The 18,069-nt window shown below is 38.2% G+C and overlaps 1 protein-coding gene across 1 annotated transcript in view; it reads right to left on the reverse strand.

Annotated features, from left to right (window-relative positions):
- LOC138081835 (transmembrane protease serine 11F-like) overlaps window positions 1–18,069 on the reverse strand; it is a 139,737-nt gene that overhangs the window by 672 nt on the left and 120,996 nt on the right. Inside the window, exons 10-13 of the mRNA XM_068974955.1 lie at window positions 16,334–16,372; window positions 11,035–11,236; window positions 7,189–7,448; window positions 5,950–6,092 (exon numbers count right to left, since the gene is read on the reverse strand). Coding sequence (XP_068831056.1) covers window positions 5,950–6,092; window positions 7,189–7,448; window positions 11,035–11,236; window positions 16,334–16,372 — 644 coding nt within the window. The remainder of the gene's footprint in view (window positions 1–5,949; window positions 6,093–7,188; window positions 7,449–11,034; window positions 11,237–16,333; window positions 16,373–18,069) is intronic.

Raw genomic sequence — 18,069 nt, forward strand, 5'->3', positions numbered from 1 at the left:
AGGGACAGAGGAGCCTGGTGGGCTGCCGTCTGTGTCGCACAGAGTCAGACACAACTGAAGCAACTTAGCAGCAGCAGCAATTTTCTGTGATCTCTTCTGAGTATGTTAGCTCTTGATTGTATTTTATGAACCTACTCTGGCTTTCCTTTCTTTCACTTACCTATTTCTATCTTATGTTTGCTTTCTGAATTTTATATAAGCCTTCTTAAATCTCTTTTGGATCAGAGAAGATTATGCAAATAAATAGATGCAAGTATCGAGGTTAAAATTGTGGTCTCAGTAGTTGAACTGCCCATTTCAGGTCCAGCTCTATTAATTACTTGTTGTGCGATCTTAGGTAAGATACACAGGATAAATTCTCGGTGCCTCTCCCACTTGCTTCATTTGTTTTTTCTTTTATCAACTATTTATTGAGTTCCTACTATATGTCACAGGGCTTCCTTGGTGGCTCAGATGGTAAAGAATCTGCCTGCAATGCAGGAGACCCCTGGGTATTGAGGATGCCTGGGTCAGGAGTATCCCCTGGAGAAGGGAGTGGCTACCCAATCCAGTATTCTTGCCTGGAGAACTCCATGGACAGAGGAGCCTGGGGGGCTACAGCACATGGGGTTGCAGAGTTGGACACAATTGAATGACCTAACACTTCGCTACATGTCTCAGGCATTTTGATGGGCATTGAGGATTAACAATGACCAAAAATGAACTGTCCCTATGCTCATAGAGCTTCACATATAGGATAAGAAAAAAACAATATGAAATAAGCCTACAAATATGCAAATGACAACTGTTCTGAGTGCTATGGAGACATACAATAGGAGGATTTGACTAGTCAGGGAGGTTAGGGATATTTCCCTTGGTGAAATGTAATCAATCTAATAGCTGAAGGAAGAGGAGTAAATCGTGAAAAGCAAGGCGTGAATGAAATGCGTTTTAGACAGAGGGAAGCATGACAAATGCTCTGTGGCATGAAGCAGCCTGGCATATGCAAAGGCTTGTAGAAATAGGAGACCGGAGAGAGGACAGCAAGTGGGCAAGTGGTACAGAATGAGGCCATAGCAGTAAAGAGAGACTATTCTATATAAAGTCCTATGGGTCTTTTAAAGAAGTTTTTATCATAAGAGAAAAATAAAGGTAAAACATTGAAGATTTAAGTGTTTTAAGGAGGGTGTTAACATGATCAGATTGCATCCTGTTAGAAACCATACTGAAATTCATTCGACTAATGCACTACAGGATCATAAGAATGAATACAAAGAGATAAACTAGATAGTTAATGTGTATGGGAGGGTGTCAAGGGACAGGAAGAGGAGGAGAGGTTGAGAGAGGATAGAAAGGCAAAAGATGGTGGAGAGAGATTTAAGGAAGTAAAATCCTTGGGATTAGGTGGATTTGAATATGGGAAAAGAGAAATTACAATGGTTTCTAGCCTTTGGCGTATCTAACAGAATGAAAGGGAATACCATTTGCAGAAATACAAAACACAGAAAGAAGATTAGTTGGGGAGAAGAATCAGAGCAGAATCGGGTACAACATTTGAATTTGAAGTGCCTTTGAAATATCCAACTGGAGCTGCCGAGTAGGAATAGAATAGATAAATCTGGAGATCAAAAGAGAGGATGGGGCTAAAAGTAAAATTTTATGTAGCATCTGCAAAAAAAATAATGATAATTGAAGCTATGAAAGAGAATTAGATTCTCTGGGGAGAAAGTATCAAGTGAAAAGATAAACAGGCATAAATTAACATGTAAAGGGTGGGATTAAGAGAAGGACACTGAAAAAGGAGATAGAGAAGGAGCAGACAGAGATGCAAAATGAAAATTATTACAAGCCAAGAGAAGACAATATTTCAGTAAAGAGGGAGTGGTAAGCACTATTAAATACTGCTAAGAGGAAAAAAAGACCCCCTCAAGTTGTTGATGGTCGTTAGTGATTCATTGAAAACATTAGGAAGAGAGATTTTGATGAAACGATAAGGCAGGAACCATATTGAAACAGTTTGAGGAGTTAGTGAGAGATGAAAAAATTGCGACAATAAACATTTTCTCAAATATTTGATGGTAAAGAGATAAAATGAGAGGCTAGCTGAAGGCATTATGGGTCAAAAAAAAAAAATTGCTTTTCTTTTTTTTCTCCGTGACTTGAGAGATCTGAATAGAGAATTTAGTTACAAGAGAAATGTTGACTCTGGAAGGAGAGAGACTGTAATTGCTAATATATGCATGCTAAGTCACCTCAGTTGTGTCCAACTGTTTGTGACCCATGGATTGTAGCCTGCTAGGCTTCTCTGTCCATGGAATTCTCCAGGTAAGAATACTGGACTGGGTTGACATTTCCTTCTCCAGGGGGTCTTCCTGGGGATCAAACCCTCGTCTCTTACGTCTCCTGCATTGGCAGGTGGGTTCTTTACCACTAGTGCCACCTGGGAAGCCCAGTTGCTAGTGTAAACTTCCCCAAAAGGTCAATAAGAGGAGGCATCTGAACAGTGGGGAAGGGGCTATTCTTAGTGAAGGAGCAACTTCTCTGCAGTGACCTAAGCTGAAGGTGGATGAAAAGGGTCCAGATAAAGGCAGATCTGCAATGTTTGATGCTAGGAAGGTGGGGAAATTCCCTACCATGGCTTTTATTTATTTATTTATTTGTTTTTGAAAATTCAGAACAGAATCATCAGTCGAGATTAAATGAGCAGGAAAAACTGGAAGTTAAGAAAAGTAGAGAATGGTGGGAGAATTCAGCAAAAGGTAGATTTAGGAAAAAGCAACAAAAATAGTAAGGTTGTCAGCTTTGTTATGTGGAACACATACTGGAGCCATGTGATCTGTTGTATTTTTTTCAGGAGCATATGATTTCCCAGAAGCAGGCAGAGAGGGAGAGTCTGAATAACTGAGTTCTTCCAGGTTTGGAACTTGTCAGACATAAACACTAGGAAGAGAGAACATCAAGTGGATTTGGGGTATAAGCAAAAATGTTTAAAAAAGGATCACAGTGAAATCTAAATTGGACAAGTGAACAGTGGAAGAAAGGAAAGAATTAATGGACTGTGAAGCAGCAGAGAAGCTGTGCTCTACAAGACTCTGTGAAACTGAAGAAGGGTGGTATTCAGCCAACAAATATTTGTGCCAAGACTGATTGAGGTATTCATGAAACAGATAAATAAAAAAGATGCTCTAAAATAGGTGCCTTCACAGAATTCACTTTCTAGGGTAGTGAGACAGTTAAATAAAATATATTGTGCATTGAATGGTGTAAGAGCTAGAAATTAAAATAAAACAGAGAAGAGACACAAAGAATATGTGTGTAAGTTGTGTATGTTGGGCAGTCAGGATTGGTAGGTTGGATTATAACAGAGTGACCAAAGAAACAGAAGTAGTTGAAAATCAGGCAGAAAGGACTGAGGATAGTTGTTAAATAGGAAGATTTGGGAATTTAGTGTCATTGGAGATGCAACAGGTTTTGATGACAAGGTTCAAGGTGTGGCCCTAGGAATAGGTGACTGAGGAGGAGTTAAGGTCCCTGGAAGTTGAGATCTATGAACTAAGGATCCAGTATTTAAATGAATTGATGACAATATTGCAGAAGTTAGGATGAAGGTGGAATCTATTTTAGGCGTCAATGGCATGAAAGAATGAGTGGAACAAAGTAGAGAGATTAGGAGGTAGGGAGAAAAAAACAAGATAAATGAGAGACGATACAGCTGAATAAAGTGCTTTTCAGAGGAGAGATTTCTCTGCCTTTTGACTACAAATTTGTTTAAGAAAATAACAATAGAGCATAAGAGGTTGACTGACCCAGAAACTGGAGCAATAGACTAATTTTCTAATTTATAAATAGTACTACATCATGGTACTATGTCAATAGTACCACACAAAGATGGACACAATAAAGGACAGAAATGGTATGGACCTAAAAGAAGCAGAAGATATTAAGAAGAGGTGGCAAGAATACACAAAAGAACTGTACAAAAATGATCTTCAGGATCCAGATAACCACGATGGTGTGATCACTCACCTAGAGTCAGACATTTTGGAATACAGAGTCAAGTGGGCCTTCCTTAGGAAACATCACTACGAACAGAGCTAGTGGAGGTGATGGAATTCCAGTTGAGATATTTCAAATCCTAAAAGATGACGCTGTGAAAGTGCTGCACTCAATATGCCAGCAAATTTGGAAAACTCAGCAGTGGCCACAGGACTGGGAAAGGTCAATGTGCATCCCAGTCCCAAAGAAAGGCAATGCCAAAGAATGTTCAAACTACCACACAATTGCGCTCATCTTATATGCTAGTAACATAATGCTCAAAATTCTCCAAGCCAGGCTTCAACAGTATGTGAACTGTGAACTTCCAGATGTTCAAGCTGGTTTTAGAAAAGGAAGAGGAACCAGAGATCAAATTGCCAACATCCATTGGATCATAGAAAAAGCAAGAGAGTTCCAGAAAAACATCTACTTCTGCTTTATTGACTATGCCAAAACCTCTGACTATGGGGATCACAAGAAACTGGAAAATTCTGAAAGAGATGGGAATACCAGACCACTTGATCTGCCTCTTGAGAAATCTGTATGCAGGTCAGGAAGCAACAGTTAGAACTGGACATAGAACAACAGACTGGTTCCAAATCGGAAAAGGAGTACATCAAGGCTGTATATTGTCACCCTGCTTATTTAATTTATATGCAGAGTACATCATGAAAAACACTGGGCTGAATGAAGCACAAGCTGGAATCAAGATTGCCAAGAGATGTATCAATAATCTCAGATATGCAGATGACACCACTCTTAGGGCAGAAAGTGAAGAACTAAAGAGCCTCTTGATGAAAGTGAAAGAGGAGAGTGAAAAAGTTGGCTTAAAACTCAACATTCAGAAAACTAAGATCATGGCATCTGGTCCTATCACTTCATGGCAAATAGATGGGGAAACAGTGGAAACATTGACAGACTTTATTTTGGGGGGCTCCAAAATCATTGCAGATGGTGACTTGCTCCTTGGAAGAAAAATTATGACTAACCTAGGTGAAATGAGGTGAAGTAGCTCAGTCGTGTCCGACTCTTTGCGACCCCGTGGACTGTAGCCTACCAGGCTCCTCTGTCCATGGGATTCTCCAGGCAAGAATACTGGAGTGGGTTGCCATTTCCTTCTCCAGGGGATCTTCCCGACCCAGGGATCGAACCCAGGTCTCCCACATTGGAGGTAGACGCTTTAACCTCTGAGCCACCAGGAAAGCCCATGACTAACCTAGACTGCATATTGAAAAGCAGAGACATTGCTTTGCCAACAAATGTCAGTCTAGTCAAGGCTATGGTTTTTCCAGTAGTCATGTATGGTTGTGAGAGTTGGACTATAAAGAAAGCTGAGCATTGAAGAATTGATTCTTTTAAAATGTGGTGTTGGAGAAGACTCTTGAGAGTCCCTTGGACTGCAAGGAAATCCAACCCATTCATCCTAAAGGAAAACAGTCCTGAATATTCATTGGAAGGACTGATTGAAGCTGAAGCTCCAATACTTCGGCCACTTGATGCAAAGAAGTGACTCATAGGAAAAGAGATACTGGGAAAGATTCAAGGCAGGAGGAGAAGGGGACGAGAAGATGAGATGGTTGGATGCCATCACCGACTCAATGGACATGAGTTTGAGCAAGCTCTGGGAGTTGGTGGTGGACAGCGAGGCCTGGCGTGCTGCAGTCCATGGAGTTGTAAAGAGTTGGACACGACTGAGTGACTGAACTGAACTATGTCAATCTCATTATATTAAATGAAATAATGTATAGAAAGTGTTTAGCATTGTTTTTGCATAATAAACACTCAATATAATAATTTTTATTATCATTGGTTATTTAGATAAACTGATTCTTTGATAAAATTCATGTTATGTTTTTCTTTAAACATATAGGCCCAAATTAGAAATCATTAATGGAAACTTTCCTTTTAAAGTGTTGACCTTGTCTTTGAACTTACCTTACATGCATCTACTTTTCCTTCCATGAATCCGGCACACAACATTCCTGAAGTTATCATGCCATCATATACATCCTTTCTGTTACACACCTCAGTGCTTATGGTTTCTACCCTGGCTTGCCGTAGTTTATTTTGTGTTGGTCCTATTACACAAACAAATGAAAAAACAAAAAACATGTTCTTTGAACACAGCTATATCTAAGACTCAGAAGACACATGAATTGTATATTCTTAGGAGTAAAAGCATTAGAGTTTTCATTATTAATGATTGCCTAATTTTATTTTCTGTGGTATAAATGTCTACATACAAGGAAACAGTACACATATATGTGGCGTTGGTGGTTTAGTTGCTGTCATGTCCAACTCTTGCATTTGTGGACCTTCAAAAGTTCTTTGAACTCTCAAAACTACACACAATATTGTATGTATATCACTTTTTTCATGATTTTCCACATAAGGAAGCTGAGGCTCAGAGAAGTTCATTGATTTTGCAAAATCTACTCAAGTATAAACCAGGATACAAACTGCACAGGTCTGTTTGCCCTGCTCTATGCTATACAGTGTTATTTCAGAATGTCTCAAAGCATGAGAAACAAAGCAAATGCTGAAGATATATCAACAATATGACACCAGCAGAGAAGAAGGCCAGTGGTTAGGAGGAAAAAATACTGCACAAGTTAGTCTCAAAACATTCACAAACCACTTCTATATTTATGACCATAGTATATCCTCATTAAAATTAGGAAGAATTTTAACAACAACAAAAAAAAGCATATGAAGTATACACTAGCCAGGAGTGTTTACATCTGGCGAATATACAGCTCGTAGTAATTTACTCCCCTGTACTCCCATAGCATTTTGTTCCTTCTTAGTGTAACCAGAACAGTCTGTTCATCTTATCCATGTTATAGAACTCTCCTCTTCCTCACGACTGTTCCAAATAATTGTGAACTCCTCAAGGATGGGTATATGATTCCTTTTAGTTTTTTTTACTTTAACACATAGCACCTTGTTCTTCTCAGAGCCATACTTTCCTTCTCCATGGAATCTTCCTGACCCAGGGATTGAATCTGGCTCTACTGCACTGCAGGCAGATTCTTTACCATCTGAGCCACCACGGAATCCCATACACATTAGAAGCATGAACATTTTAATGAAGAGTCTAAAGAGGTACCTCCTAGATGGCACATTAGATCCCAAGATAAATCTGTACTAAGTAAATTACACTGAACAACTCACCATCATCTACAATGGATCCAAATCCTGTGACAAACACACCTGTTTTAGGTCGCAACTTTAAGGATGAATCTGGGAGGCAAACTCTCTGAACTACATTTGAAAACTCAACTCGGGTAGCAAGCTGAGCCAAAGCAATGTCATTTTCATTTGTTTCTTTATGGTAATTTTCATGAATGATAATTTTCCTCAAACTTCGTTTCACTGTGGGTGGTGTTATAGTTATACCAAAAGTAACGATCCATCTATTTGGGTCTTTATTTCTGCATAAAAATAAAGAATAATATTAGTGAGACTTAACTGTATCCTTTAAAAACTATTGAGACAGTATTCTTCACAACTATTGGAATTATGTCCCTGAAGCATTCCTATAGCGAGAGAATTTGCAATTGGTGGCCTTATGTAAAAAAAAAAGAGGTTAAAATACTGATGATACAAGTGAGAGTAGGAAAGCTCTTAAAATATTTCACAAGCTCTAAAATTTAAAAGAATACAATAGCTAAGTGGAATTCCATGCTGCAGTTGGAATAATAATAATGGGTAGTATACAATTAGTTTATAACATTTTAATTCTACCATCTTAATTAAATATTTTAATGTTAAATTAAATTAACAGTTTTGTTCATTAGGAACTCTTCAAATTTGATTTTTTCTCTAATTTCAATGAAGTGTATAGAAATTAATTTTGACCTGTTTTGGACATTATCACCCTAAGAGTTATTTCCTTCTGTATGAGACATTCTCTCTATTCTTATTTTATGATTTAACCTGTTGACTCTTGTTTTTGAGTCTTACCTTGATCTTTGAGACAAAGTGTAATTTGTCTTCTTCACAAACCCTCATGTGTATACAGGATTATTTCTCCACCCAGTGCCCATACCCTGCCCCAATACTCAAGGGCTAAAAGCAGCCTTAACTCATTATTGTGCTGTTAGAGCTCCCACTACCCTTTCATCTGCCCTGGTCAGTCCCCCTTACTGTTAAGGCTTTCCCTTAACACAGATGCTTTTCTCTACTATGAGATTACACTACAAACAAATTTTGCATCCTTCTATCATCTCTTTACTCCCTGTTCTACCATAAACCTCAGTTTCCTCTTTGTCTAACCAGCACTTTCAAGAATGACAAAAATATATAGAAACTTGAATTCTCTATGTAAAGGAAAATTATGTAAAAGGAAATTACACATAAGAGAATTCAAAAAGGGAATTTCCCTGTTCATGCAGGATTACTGTGTTGGTGAATCATAAAGTTTTAACTGTAATGCAAAACCTGAAAGATCAGTGGTTTGCAAAGTACTCTGTACTGCCCCAGGGATGAGCAGGCAGAGCCTAGGGGCCAAGGAATTGGGATATGCAGGGATCTCCTCTCTCAGCTGCTCTACTTATTTACACTTTAAAGGAAGGTTTAATTCAAAGCAGAAATCTTAAGGATGAAGCATTCATCTGAAAACTAGAATTCTGGAAGCTACAAAGACTTATGTTACTTCAGTCCTTAAGGATCTTGTAAACCAACTGAGTAGACAAAACAGAAATACCTTCATGCATGCATGAAAAACCAGAAAGGGAGACTCAAGTAATAGGCACAGTTCAGCATGCTCTACAGATAAGAACACTGAGATTCAGAAATTAAATGACTCGGCCAGGTACATAATATATTCAGCTGGTTAGTGTCAGAGACAGATGGCCCAGGTCTCATGATATCCTGTCAAGAACTTTTCCCTATATACACTTGTTTCACAAAGACTGGGATCATTTTTCATGGGCATAAAGGTGCTAACATTTGTCTTAAATATGATTTTTAAAATATAGTATTTCTGTAGGAAAAAACATAAAAGTTTTAAAAGTATTTGGACAATTGTGATATTGTCTTCAAAGTACCCTTATTTTTCCTTCACAATAGTGCACTTCATTATGCAGTTATATGAAATTATATCACATGCAAAATTGATCCCTTTCTCTCCAGGATCATTATCATTTCAAACTCTTTATTATTATTGGCATAAAATATACTATCACATTTCTCATATTAAAAAAAAAATTCCTCCTTAGAATCCACAGCCACCCCAGAATATCAAATTTCTCTGCTCCCATTCATTTAAAAACTCCTTGAAAGTGGGGTCTAAACTCACTACATCCAATCCTTATCTTTCTTTTCTCTCTTGAATTCATTCTCACCCCTATCACATCTTCACAATTTATTTTATCAAGATCACCAGTTATCTCTGTTTTATCAAACTCAATGGCCAGTCCCTTTATATGTCTGCCCACACAGAAATGGCAGTGGACCTGCTAGAACATGTATCTCAGTCTATATAGCTTATATTCTTCACTAAATAGTTAAAGACTTTACATTCTGAGCTTATTTCTTTTTAATTTATGTAAGCAAATATCAGTTATAAATTTTTTAAATGTATGAAGAATGGAGGACTATATGAGCATGAAAAAATCATAAAGCCTTGAAAAATTAGTGAGACTCAAGTTTACCTAAGTGTGATGATATTACTGAGGTTGTAAATACGTATGTGTGCATCCTTTTTCTCTTTTTTCATGAGACAGTGACAATCACCTTAAATCCATTAAGTCATTCTCACTACACATCTAACTCCACAAATAAAGGTGTAGGCATCTTAGAACAATTTGGGTGTTACCCTTAGAAGGATGATCAAGCACCACCTAGACTCACCAGGGATAGTTTCTTCTGAAAGGGTGTGTGAACAGTGTCGTTGGCCAGGACTTTTTTCAGAACTTTTGTTTTTTGAGGGTTTAAAAGGAAAAACTCTCTGTACCCTGATGTTGAAACCTCAGGGAAAGAAGATAGTGTGTCCCTGATCTTGGGCAATAGCGTGCCTGTGCATGTCTGTGTATGTGAAGTGATATAACTGAGTGTTAAGGGTTACAACTGTGAAAGCCCAACAGAGAGCTCTTTTAAGGTTTATATAACCCATCTTCCACACCGTGAGGGCAGTGATATAGGTTGGTAGATCTCTCCCACCATCCACACACCTCTCTAGTCCAGAAAAGCCAACATGAAATGAAGTGAAAGTGGCTAAGTCATGTCGGACTCTTTGTGACCCCATGGACTATACAGTCCATGGAATTTTCCAGGCCAGAATACTGGAGTGGGTAGCCTTTCCATTCTCCAGTGGATCTTCCCAACTCAGGGATTGAACGCAGGTCTCCTGCATTGCAGGTGGATTCTTTACCAGCCCACATGGTTCTTGGATAATTGGAAGCTGTTGCTTTTTAGTTGCTTCAGTCGTGTCCAACTCCGTGCAACCCCATAGATGGCAGCCCACCAGGCTCCTCCATCCCTGGGATTCTCCAGGCAAGAATACTGGAGTTGGCTGCCATTTCCTTCTCCAGAATTGGAAGGGAGACCTTCAAAAATGATACCTTTGATTTTTTTTTTTTTCCTATAAGTGGTGGTGGATGTTGATAGTTGGAGGATAGATGAAATAATTTTTTAAAAGTGAAAGTGGCTGAATTTTCCTTAAATATGCAGAAGAGTTTAAATTTGTACATGTATAATAGTCTTTAAAATAATTTCTGATGTAGTAGATAAAGATCGCATAGTTTCATGATGCTACATACAAGAAAACAGATGGTATGAGCCACAAGAATGGCTCATTGGTTTGGTTTTCACCAAACCAAACATGATATATATTGAGAGAAGGGTGAGGGGATGAGTTCAATTGGGGCATGGAGCAGCCATAATGCATTTAGGGGATGGCGTGCATCCAGAGTGGAGTAGAGGATAATTTGGTGAGATTAAACTCTTCCCAGGCACTAAATTGATGGTAATTAATAACTGAGTAAGCAAGACTCACAAGAGCTCTAATAAACTTACCTGCGGAAGCAGTGAGCTGCCGTGAGCAGCCATGTGTTACTGATGAGGCTGGCTCCACACTGATGGCCAGCCCCTATGAGCTGGAGGCTGGCCTGCCATGGCCACTCCCCTTCCAGAGCTGCTTCACTTCCTTGGACAATTCTTTCAGTAGATGCAAATGCTGGTAATGGCATGTATGAAGGTGTCATCCTTATTCCACAGCCTGTCACAGAAACAAGTGTTACCTTGCTTTCATGAAAATGAGGGGGAAAAAGCACATCTTGATTTGCATTGGGTGCAGATGCTTAGAGGGTCCATTGAACCTGTTGCTCTTTAACCCATTTCTAGCACTCAGTCTCTGGGGTTATTCTCTAGGGGGTGCTACTATTCCCAGAGGGGTTCAAAAGAAATATTTACCAACATTTCAAGGCATCCAAACCAGAATGAATTTCTGCTTCTGTACAGAGCATATACAGATGAATAAATAGATAAGTAGATAGACAATTTAAGAGCATAAAAATGTGTAGATCCTCTGCTGAGAGTTTTCAATACATGTGTAGCAAAACACTTTTTAAATGAGAAAACTCAGCCCAGGAAAAAGAACATAAATTACTGAAGGTAACACAGCTGGCAAGAGACAGAGTTGGATATTGGAAGGATTCAGTTCATTTCGGTTCAGTCGCTCAGTCATTTCCGACTCTTTGCGACCCCATGAATCGCAGCACACCAGGCCTCCCTGTTCATCACCATCTCCCGGAGTTCACTCAGACTCACGTCCATCGAGTCCGTGATCCCATCCAGCCATCTCATCCTCGGTCATCCCCTTCTCCTGCCCCCAATCCCTCCCAGCATCAGTCTTTTCCAATGAGTCAATTCTTCTCATGAGGTGGCCAAAATACTGGAGTTTCAGCTTTAGTGTCATTCCTTCCAAAGAAATCCCAGGGCTGATCTCATTCAGAATGGACTGGTTGGATCTCCCTGCAGTCCAAGGGACCCTCAGGAGTCTTCTCCAACACCACAGTTCAAACACATCAATTCTTCAGCACTCAGCCTTCTTCACAGTCCAACTCTCACATCCATACATGACCACAGGAAAAACCATAGCCTTGACTAGATGGATCTTAGTCGGCAAAGTAATGTCTCTGCTTTTGAATATACTATCGAGGTTGGTCATAACTTTTCTTCCAAGGAGTAAGCGTCTTTTAATTTCATGGCTGCAGTCACCATCTGCAGTGATTTTGGAGCCCCCCAAAATAAAGTCTGACACTGTTTCCACTGTTTTCCCATCTATTTCCCATGAAGTGATGGGACCAGATGCCATGATCTTCGTTTTCTGAATGTTGAGCTTTAAGCCAACTTTTTCACTCTCCTCTTTCACTCTCATCAAGAGGCTTTTTAGCTCTTCTTCACTTTCTGCCATAAGGGTGGTGTCATCTGCATATCTGAGGTTATTGATATTTTTCCGGGCAATCTTGATTCCAGCTTGTGTTTCTTTCAGCACAGGGTTTCTTATGATGTACTCTGCATATAAGTTAAATAAGCAGGGTGACAATATACAGCCTTGACATACTCCTTTTCCTATTTGGAACCAGTCGGTTGTCCCATGCCCAGTTCTAACTGTTGCTTCCTGACCTGCACACAGATTTCTCAAGAGGCAGGTTAGGTGGTCTAGAAGGATCTATGTTGAAAGTTATATCCTTACTACTGAGACTGAATGTCAGCCATGATTCTGCCTTAACATAAATCTGTACATTGTCTTTGAAAAGCCCTGAATTTTAACCATCTTAAATATTAATGACTATCTTTTCTAAAATTTAAAAAGTCTGTGTTTTAAAACATATTCTGATTCCCTGATAACAAATTCTCAGTTGATTAGACTTCAACCCTAAATAATACCTGAAAGTGCATTAGTATACTTTATTAATGTGCCTTCTAATTATCAATGTTTATATTTTTATTAACAATGTACTTTTTAAAAAAGAGGTTTTATTCAGAAACAGATTAAAAAATAGTTGCGAAGTCATACATATAAATTTATCATAATTCTGTCATGTAGAGTTTCTCCATTAATATGGTGCCACATCAGTAGAGTCTAATGCCTCCTCTCCCAATTTCCTCTAAAAATAAATATGAAGGTAATAATAATAAAAATAATATCTACTAGTTATGATCTAGACCCTGTACATAGTGTTACATATACTTGCCCTAATTTTAAAAACTCTGTTATTATCTCTCTGTTATTAGATGTTATTATCCCAAGACTGAAGATGAAAAATTTGAGCTTATGGTATTACTCAAAGGCAAAAGGAACAAAATCATCAAAAATTAAGGAAAGATAAGAAAAAAATATATACATTTTGGAGGTAATTTTCAGTAACTGCAGTATTCAGTGGGTTGGTTTAAAAAACAACTTCTTGGACTGTCCAACCTATTTCTTTGAACCAGAACTGTGTGGAGAACCCTAACAATTCTGACAAAGCCACTGATATTGTGATTTGCCACACCAGAAATAAAGGTATAGTTCACCAGTCCCTCGCCAAACAGAAGCTATAGTTCGAAACTTCCAGTCGTGACCCATCAACTCTTTTCTCTATGTATGCATTCAGAACCCACCATTGCCTGCACACCATCTTATCTAGGAACACAGGGAAGATGAAAGGTTCTATGAAAATGTGGTTATTTCATGCAATGGTCTGAATGTGTACTCCCCAGATTTACAGTTGAAATCCCTAACCCTTAAAGGTGGTAGTATTAGTAGGTACAGCCTTCCAGAGGTGCTTAAGTCATGAGAGTGGAGCTCTCATGAATGGATCAGTACCTTGTAAAATAGTCTGCAGAGGAACCCCTAGCCCCTTCCACCACTTGACTGTGTAGCAAGAATCTATGAGTAGGAAGTGGGCCCTCACCTCACAACAATCTCAGACTTCTAGCCTCCGTAACTATTAACAATATATTTCTGCTGTTTATACACTACCCAGTCTATGGTAGGTATTTTTTATAGCACTGTGACTGGACTTATGAAATGCAATTTAAACAGAGAATGACAGAAAGCACTGGCACCAGTGAATGCTGGAACTGGTGGTGCCCTAAAGTGGGCAGTTGATGTAGTTTTCATATACTCTGTTTTTAAAATCCAAATTTAATCCTATATCTAACTGTAGGGCATGGTTAAAATCCTCAAAATAAGATGATATATAAACTTAGAAGACAGACATATCACTGAAAATTTTCCTCAGAAATTTTCAGAACTTCTGCTGGGTATCAGCAAAGATATTCAAGAAAACATGACCTTAACAAAACAAAGGTAGCCAAACATAAGGGGAAAATACACTCTGATAAGAGCACACACAACAAAAGATTTGTATGTCAATCAAGAAAATTCAAGAAATCACAGAAATGTCATAACAGATAATAAATCCCCATAGGAGAAGAGAAAATGTGACACCAGACAACTCAGGTAAGAGGTTGTCAGGAGTATAAATCTGATGAGATCTTTCATAATGCACTGAAACTGAACTGGAACTAGAAATAATGATCGTCATAGAGTTCAGTAAATGGACATTCAGATAAAAAATTATTTGTGTTCCTGAGGAAGAAAAAAAAAACAATCAAAACAGAGTCAATTATCAAATTTATAAAGGAAGAATATTTTTCCAGGATGAGAAAAAACAGTGTTCAAGTTGAAAATCTGATAGTGTCCCAGACAAGGTTCAGTGTCAAATACACATCTAGATCTCTTGACAAAAAAAAAAAAAAAAAATGTTATAGGATAAAGATTTCCTACCTTCTTCCAGGAACTAAAAAGATAACTTAAAAGAATAAAAATCACACCAGCCTTAGACTTCTGCTCTATAACAATACACTAGAAGAAGGTGGAATTATATGCACATAGTTATTTGAGAAAATTTACGATCCAAGAATCCTATAAAACATTAACATAAAGGCAATGGAAAGAGATTCTGATATATGCAAGTTCTCAAAAATACACCATCTATGTAGTTGTCTTAACCGAAAAACAACTTAAAGACACAGTGTAACAAGCAAAAAGGTGAATTTAAATCAAGACTCAAGAAAGCGAAATAGTAAATGTATAACAAGAAACTTTGATCCTGAAGCTAAGTTCCGACAATTTGGACACCTGACGTGAAGAGCTGACTCTCTGGAAAAGACCCTGATGCTGGGAAAGATTGAAGGCAAAAGGAGAAGAGAGCGTCAGAGGATGAAATGGTTAGATAGCATCACTGACTCAATAGACACGAATCTGAGCAAAGTTCCAGAGATAGTGAAGGACAAAGAAGCCTAGCATGTTTCTGTCCTTTGGGTCACAAAGAATCAGCCATGGTTTAGTGACTGAACAACGATCAAGCAAGAGACTTTAGTGATGGGTAAATGACTGTGACTGTTGGGATAAAATGGAACATATTGTTCTGAAAAAGATTAGTAATAGAGTACGTAAAGTTTGTGCTGGTGCTCAGTCATGTCTGACTCTTTGCCACCTCATGGACTGTAGCCTGCCAGCTCCTCTGTCCATGGGATTATCCAGGCAAGAATACTGGAATGGTTTGCCATTTCCTCCTCAAAGGGATCTTCCTGACCCAGGGATCGAGCCTGTATCTCCTGTGTCTCCTGCATTGGCACGTGGATTCTTTACCTCTGAGTCACCTGGGAAGTCCATGTAAAGATTAGTGATAAGTAAAATGTGAAATTGGTCTTCCCAGGTGGCTCTAGTGGTAAAGAATCCACCTGCCAATGCAGCAGACATAGAGATGCAGGTTTCATCCCTGGGTAGGGAAGATTTCCTTGGGAAGGGCATGGTAACCCACTCCAGTACTCTTGTCTGGAGAATCCCATGGACAGAGGAACCTGGCGGTCTATGGGCCATAGGGTCACAAAGAGTTGAACACGACCAATGGAACTTAGCACACATGCATGCAAGATGTTAGAAATATAGCTATATATGTTATGTATGTAATATCAAGAATACTGTGTAATTTTTTTTACCACATTCTGTAAGTCAAAACACTAAAAATTATATTTGGCATAAATGTATAAATTTAAATGTCTTAAAATGTCAACAGTAATAAAACATAATAAAAAGATAAGTGGTTTACAACAGAAAAAAAACAGCTTGGTATTACTGTTATGATCATTTTCAAATACAGATAACAAATAATTATACATTGTATGTTCAAAACTAATACAATGTTATATCAATTATACCTCAAAAAAGAATGTGGTAAATTCTACTTGTAACTTTCTGGGCTTTTATTAATTATCTTTGCTATGAAATAGACAGTTAGTCATGGGCTTTGGAACTTACGGCTGTTGAGAAGATTCCTCATCTTCTTGTTGTCGATAGCTGGAATAAACAAAACGTGAATTAGTTGGTGGCAGTGTATGTTCCTATTTTCATGTGATTTTGTTCAAATGGTTACTATAAAATGCTTATTGCCCAAAGAATCCATATAAGATATTTTTGTAACCAAGAAATATATAAATAACCCTCTACTCTGATTTGGTTCAAAATGTATAATTTTACCCTAAAAAGGTAGCATTTTGTTTTCTGATTTTCGCTAAGAAACCAAAAAAACGGAAGTTAGGAAATGAGGAAAGAATGATTAGGATAAATGTCCATGATTGATTTCTGTGGGAGTTCCGATAAAACTAAGGGAAACGACCTCTATTCCCATCACAACTGGTGTTCACTGTAGCAGCTGGACTGGCCTATGTGTGTTAGGCATATGGCTGGAAGCCAGGTTGATAGGCATCCCAGGTCCCTCACAGACCAACTCCCAGGCCTTTGACTACAAAGGGTGGGAACTTGGTCCTTGCAGGCTGATGGCTTCTCTCACTGAGGATGACTCTCACAGTGAATACGGTGGAAGTCAGCAGGTACTGGAGGCATGAAGGTCTCTTGTATACAGCCAGCCCCCTATTTCTCCCTCCACTTTATGTCTCCCTTCTGTGACACCTTTTCCCCTTCAAATTTATCTTAGTGTTCCTTTATAGTCAGTTTCATTTGATTGGGGTGGTTTGGTATTTGTTTTATTTGCTAGAAAGTAGGAAAGTATATCATATTTTCTGCAAGAATACTGATTTTCCCCTAAGAGGAATGTGAGCCCCAAATCCTATTAGAAGTCTCCTGGACATTTTACTTCTCTTTATTTAATGTGAGCTTTGTATGTAGCAGAAGAAAATGTATGTGGTAGAAGTTTGGTTATCAAGGATGGTCATAGAATATCATTTAATACAATCAATGAAAACAACCTTTATAATAAAAAGTCAGTATACATGACCAGGAAGGCTGAAAAATGATTTTTAAAATTGTAAAATAAGAAACTCTACAATTTTAATTTATGGTGGATATTTTACTTGAGCTTATATAATCATGTGTTAGGCACAATTATATTACCAGGAATTGAGATTTAGTTTGAGATTGCCATTTACAGAGTGCTGGAAAATGCCATGTTTTTCCTTGGAATATAATTGATTTTAAAATAAAGGTGGATACCATATTCTTCATCATTTCTGATTACTCTATGAAGAAGCTATCACTATTGTGCATGGGGATTCTATCAAAATGTATTTAAAGGATTGTCCTGGTTTTCTACCAACAGAGAAATTAGACAATCTGTTTTTTAAATTCATAGTTGTTGGGAAGGGAAACGATTTAAGATCTAAAGGACAAGCCTTATTTTTTGGAATTAAATCAGAGGCAACCACATTTGGAAATACTTAATTAGAAACAATGAACAGAGTTGGAATACCTAATGCCTGTGAGACATATGCTAGAGTTCAGGGGGAGGAATAGGAAAATAAAAAGACACAGTCCCTGATCTTGGCACTTATAGTCTTATTTGAAATACATTATTCTACTTTCTCTAATTTTGTGTTGGTACAGAAAAACGGAAATGTCTCTCAGTTTGGATTCCCACTAGCTGTGAGGCAGTTTTAGTTTTACTTTCATAACCTTTTAGAGCTCCATTTTTTTCTGCTTTGGGGGGAAAATGAAACGACAGCTTTTCTGAGTTTGTATTGTGAAGAATCTGTGAGGAG

This window comes from Capricornis sumatraensis, chromosome 7 (genome assembly GCF_032405125.1).
Source record: "Capricornis sumatraensis isolate serow.1 chromosome 7, serow.2, whole genome shotgun sequence".
NCBI classification, from domain to species: domain Eukaryota; kingdom Metazoa; phylum Chordata; class Mammalia; order Artiodactyla; family Bovidae; genus Capricornis; species Capricornis sumatraensis.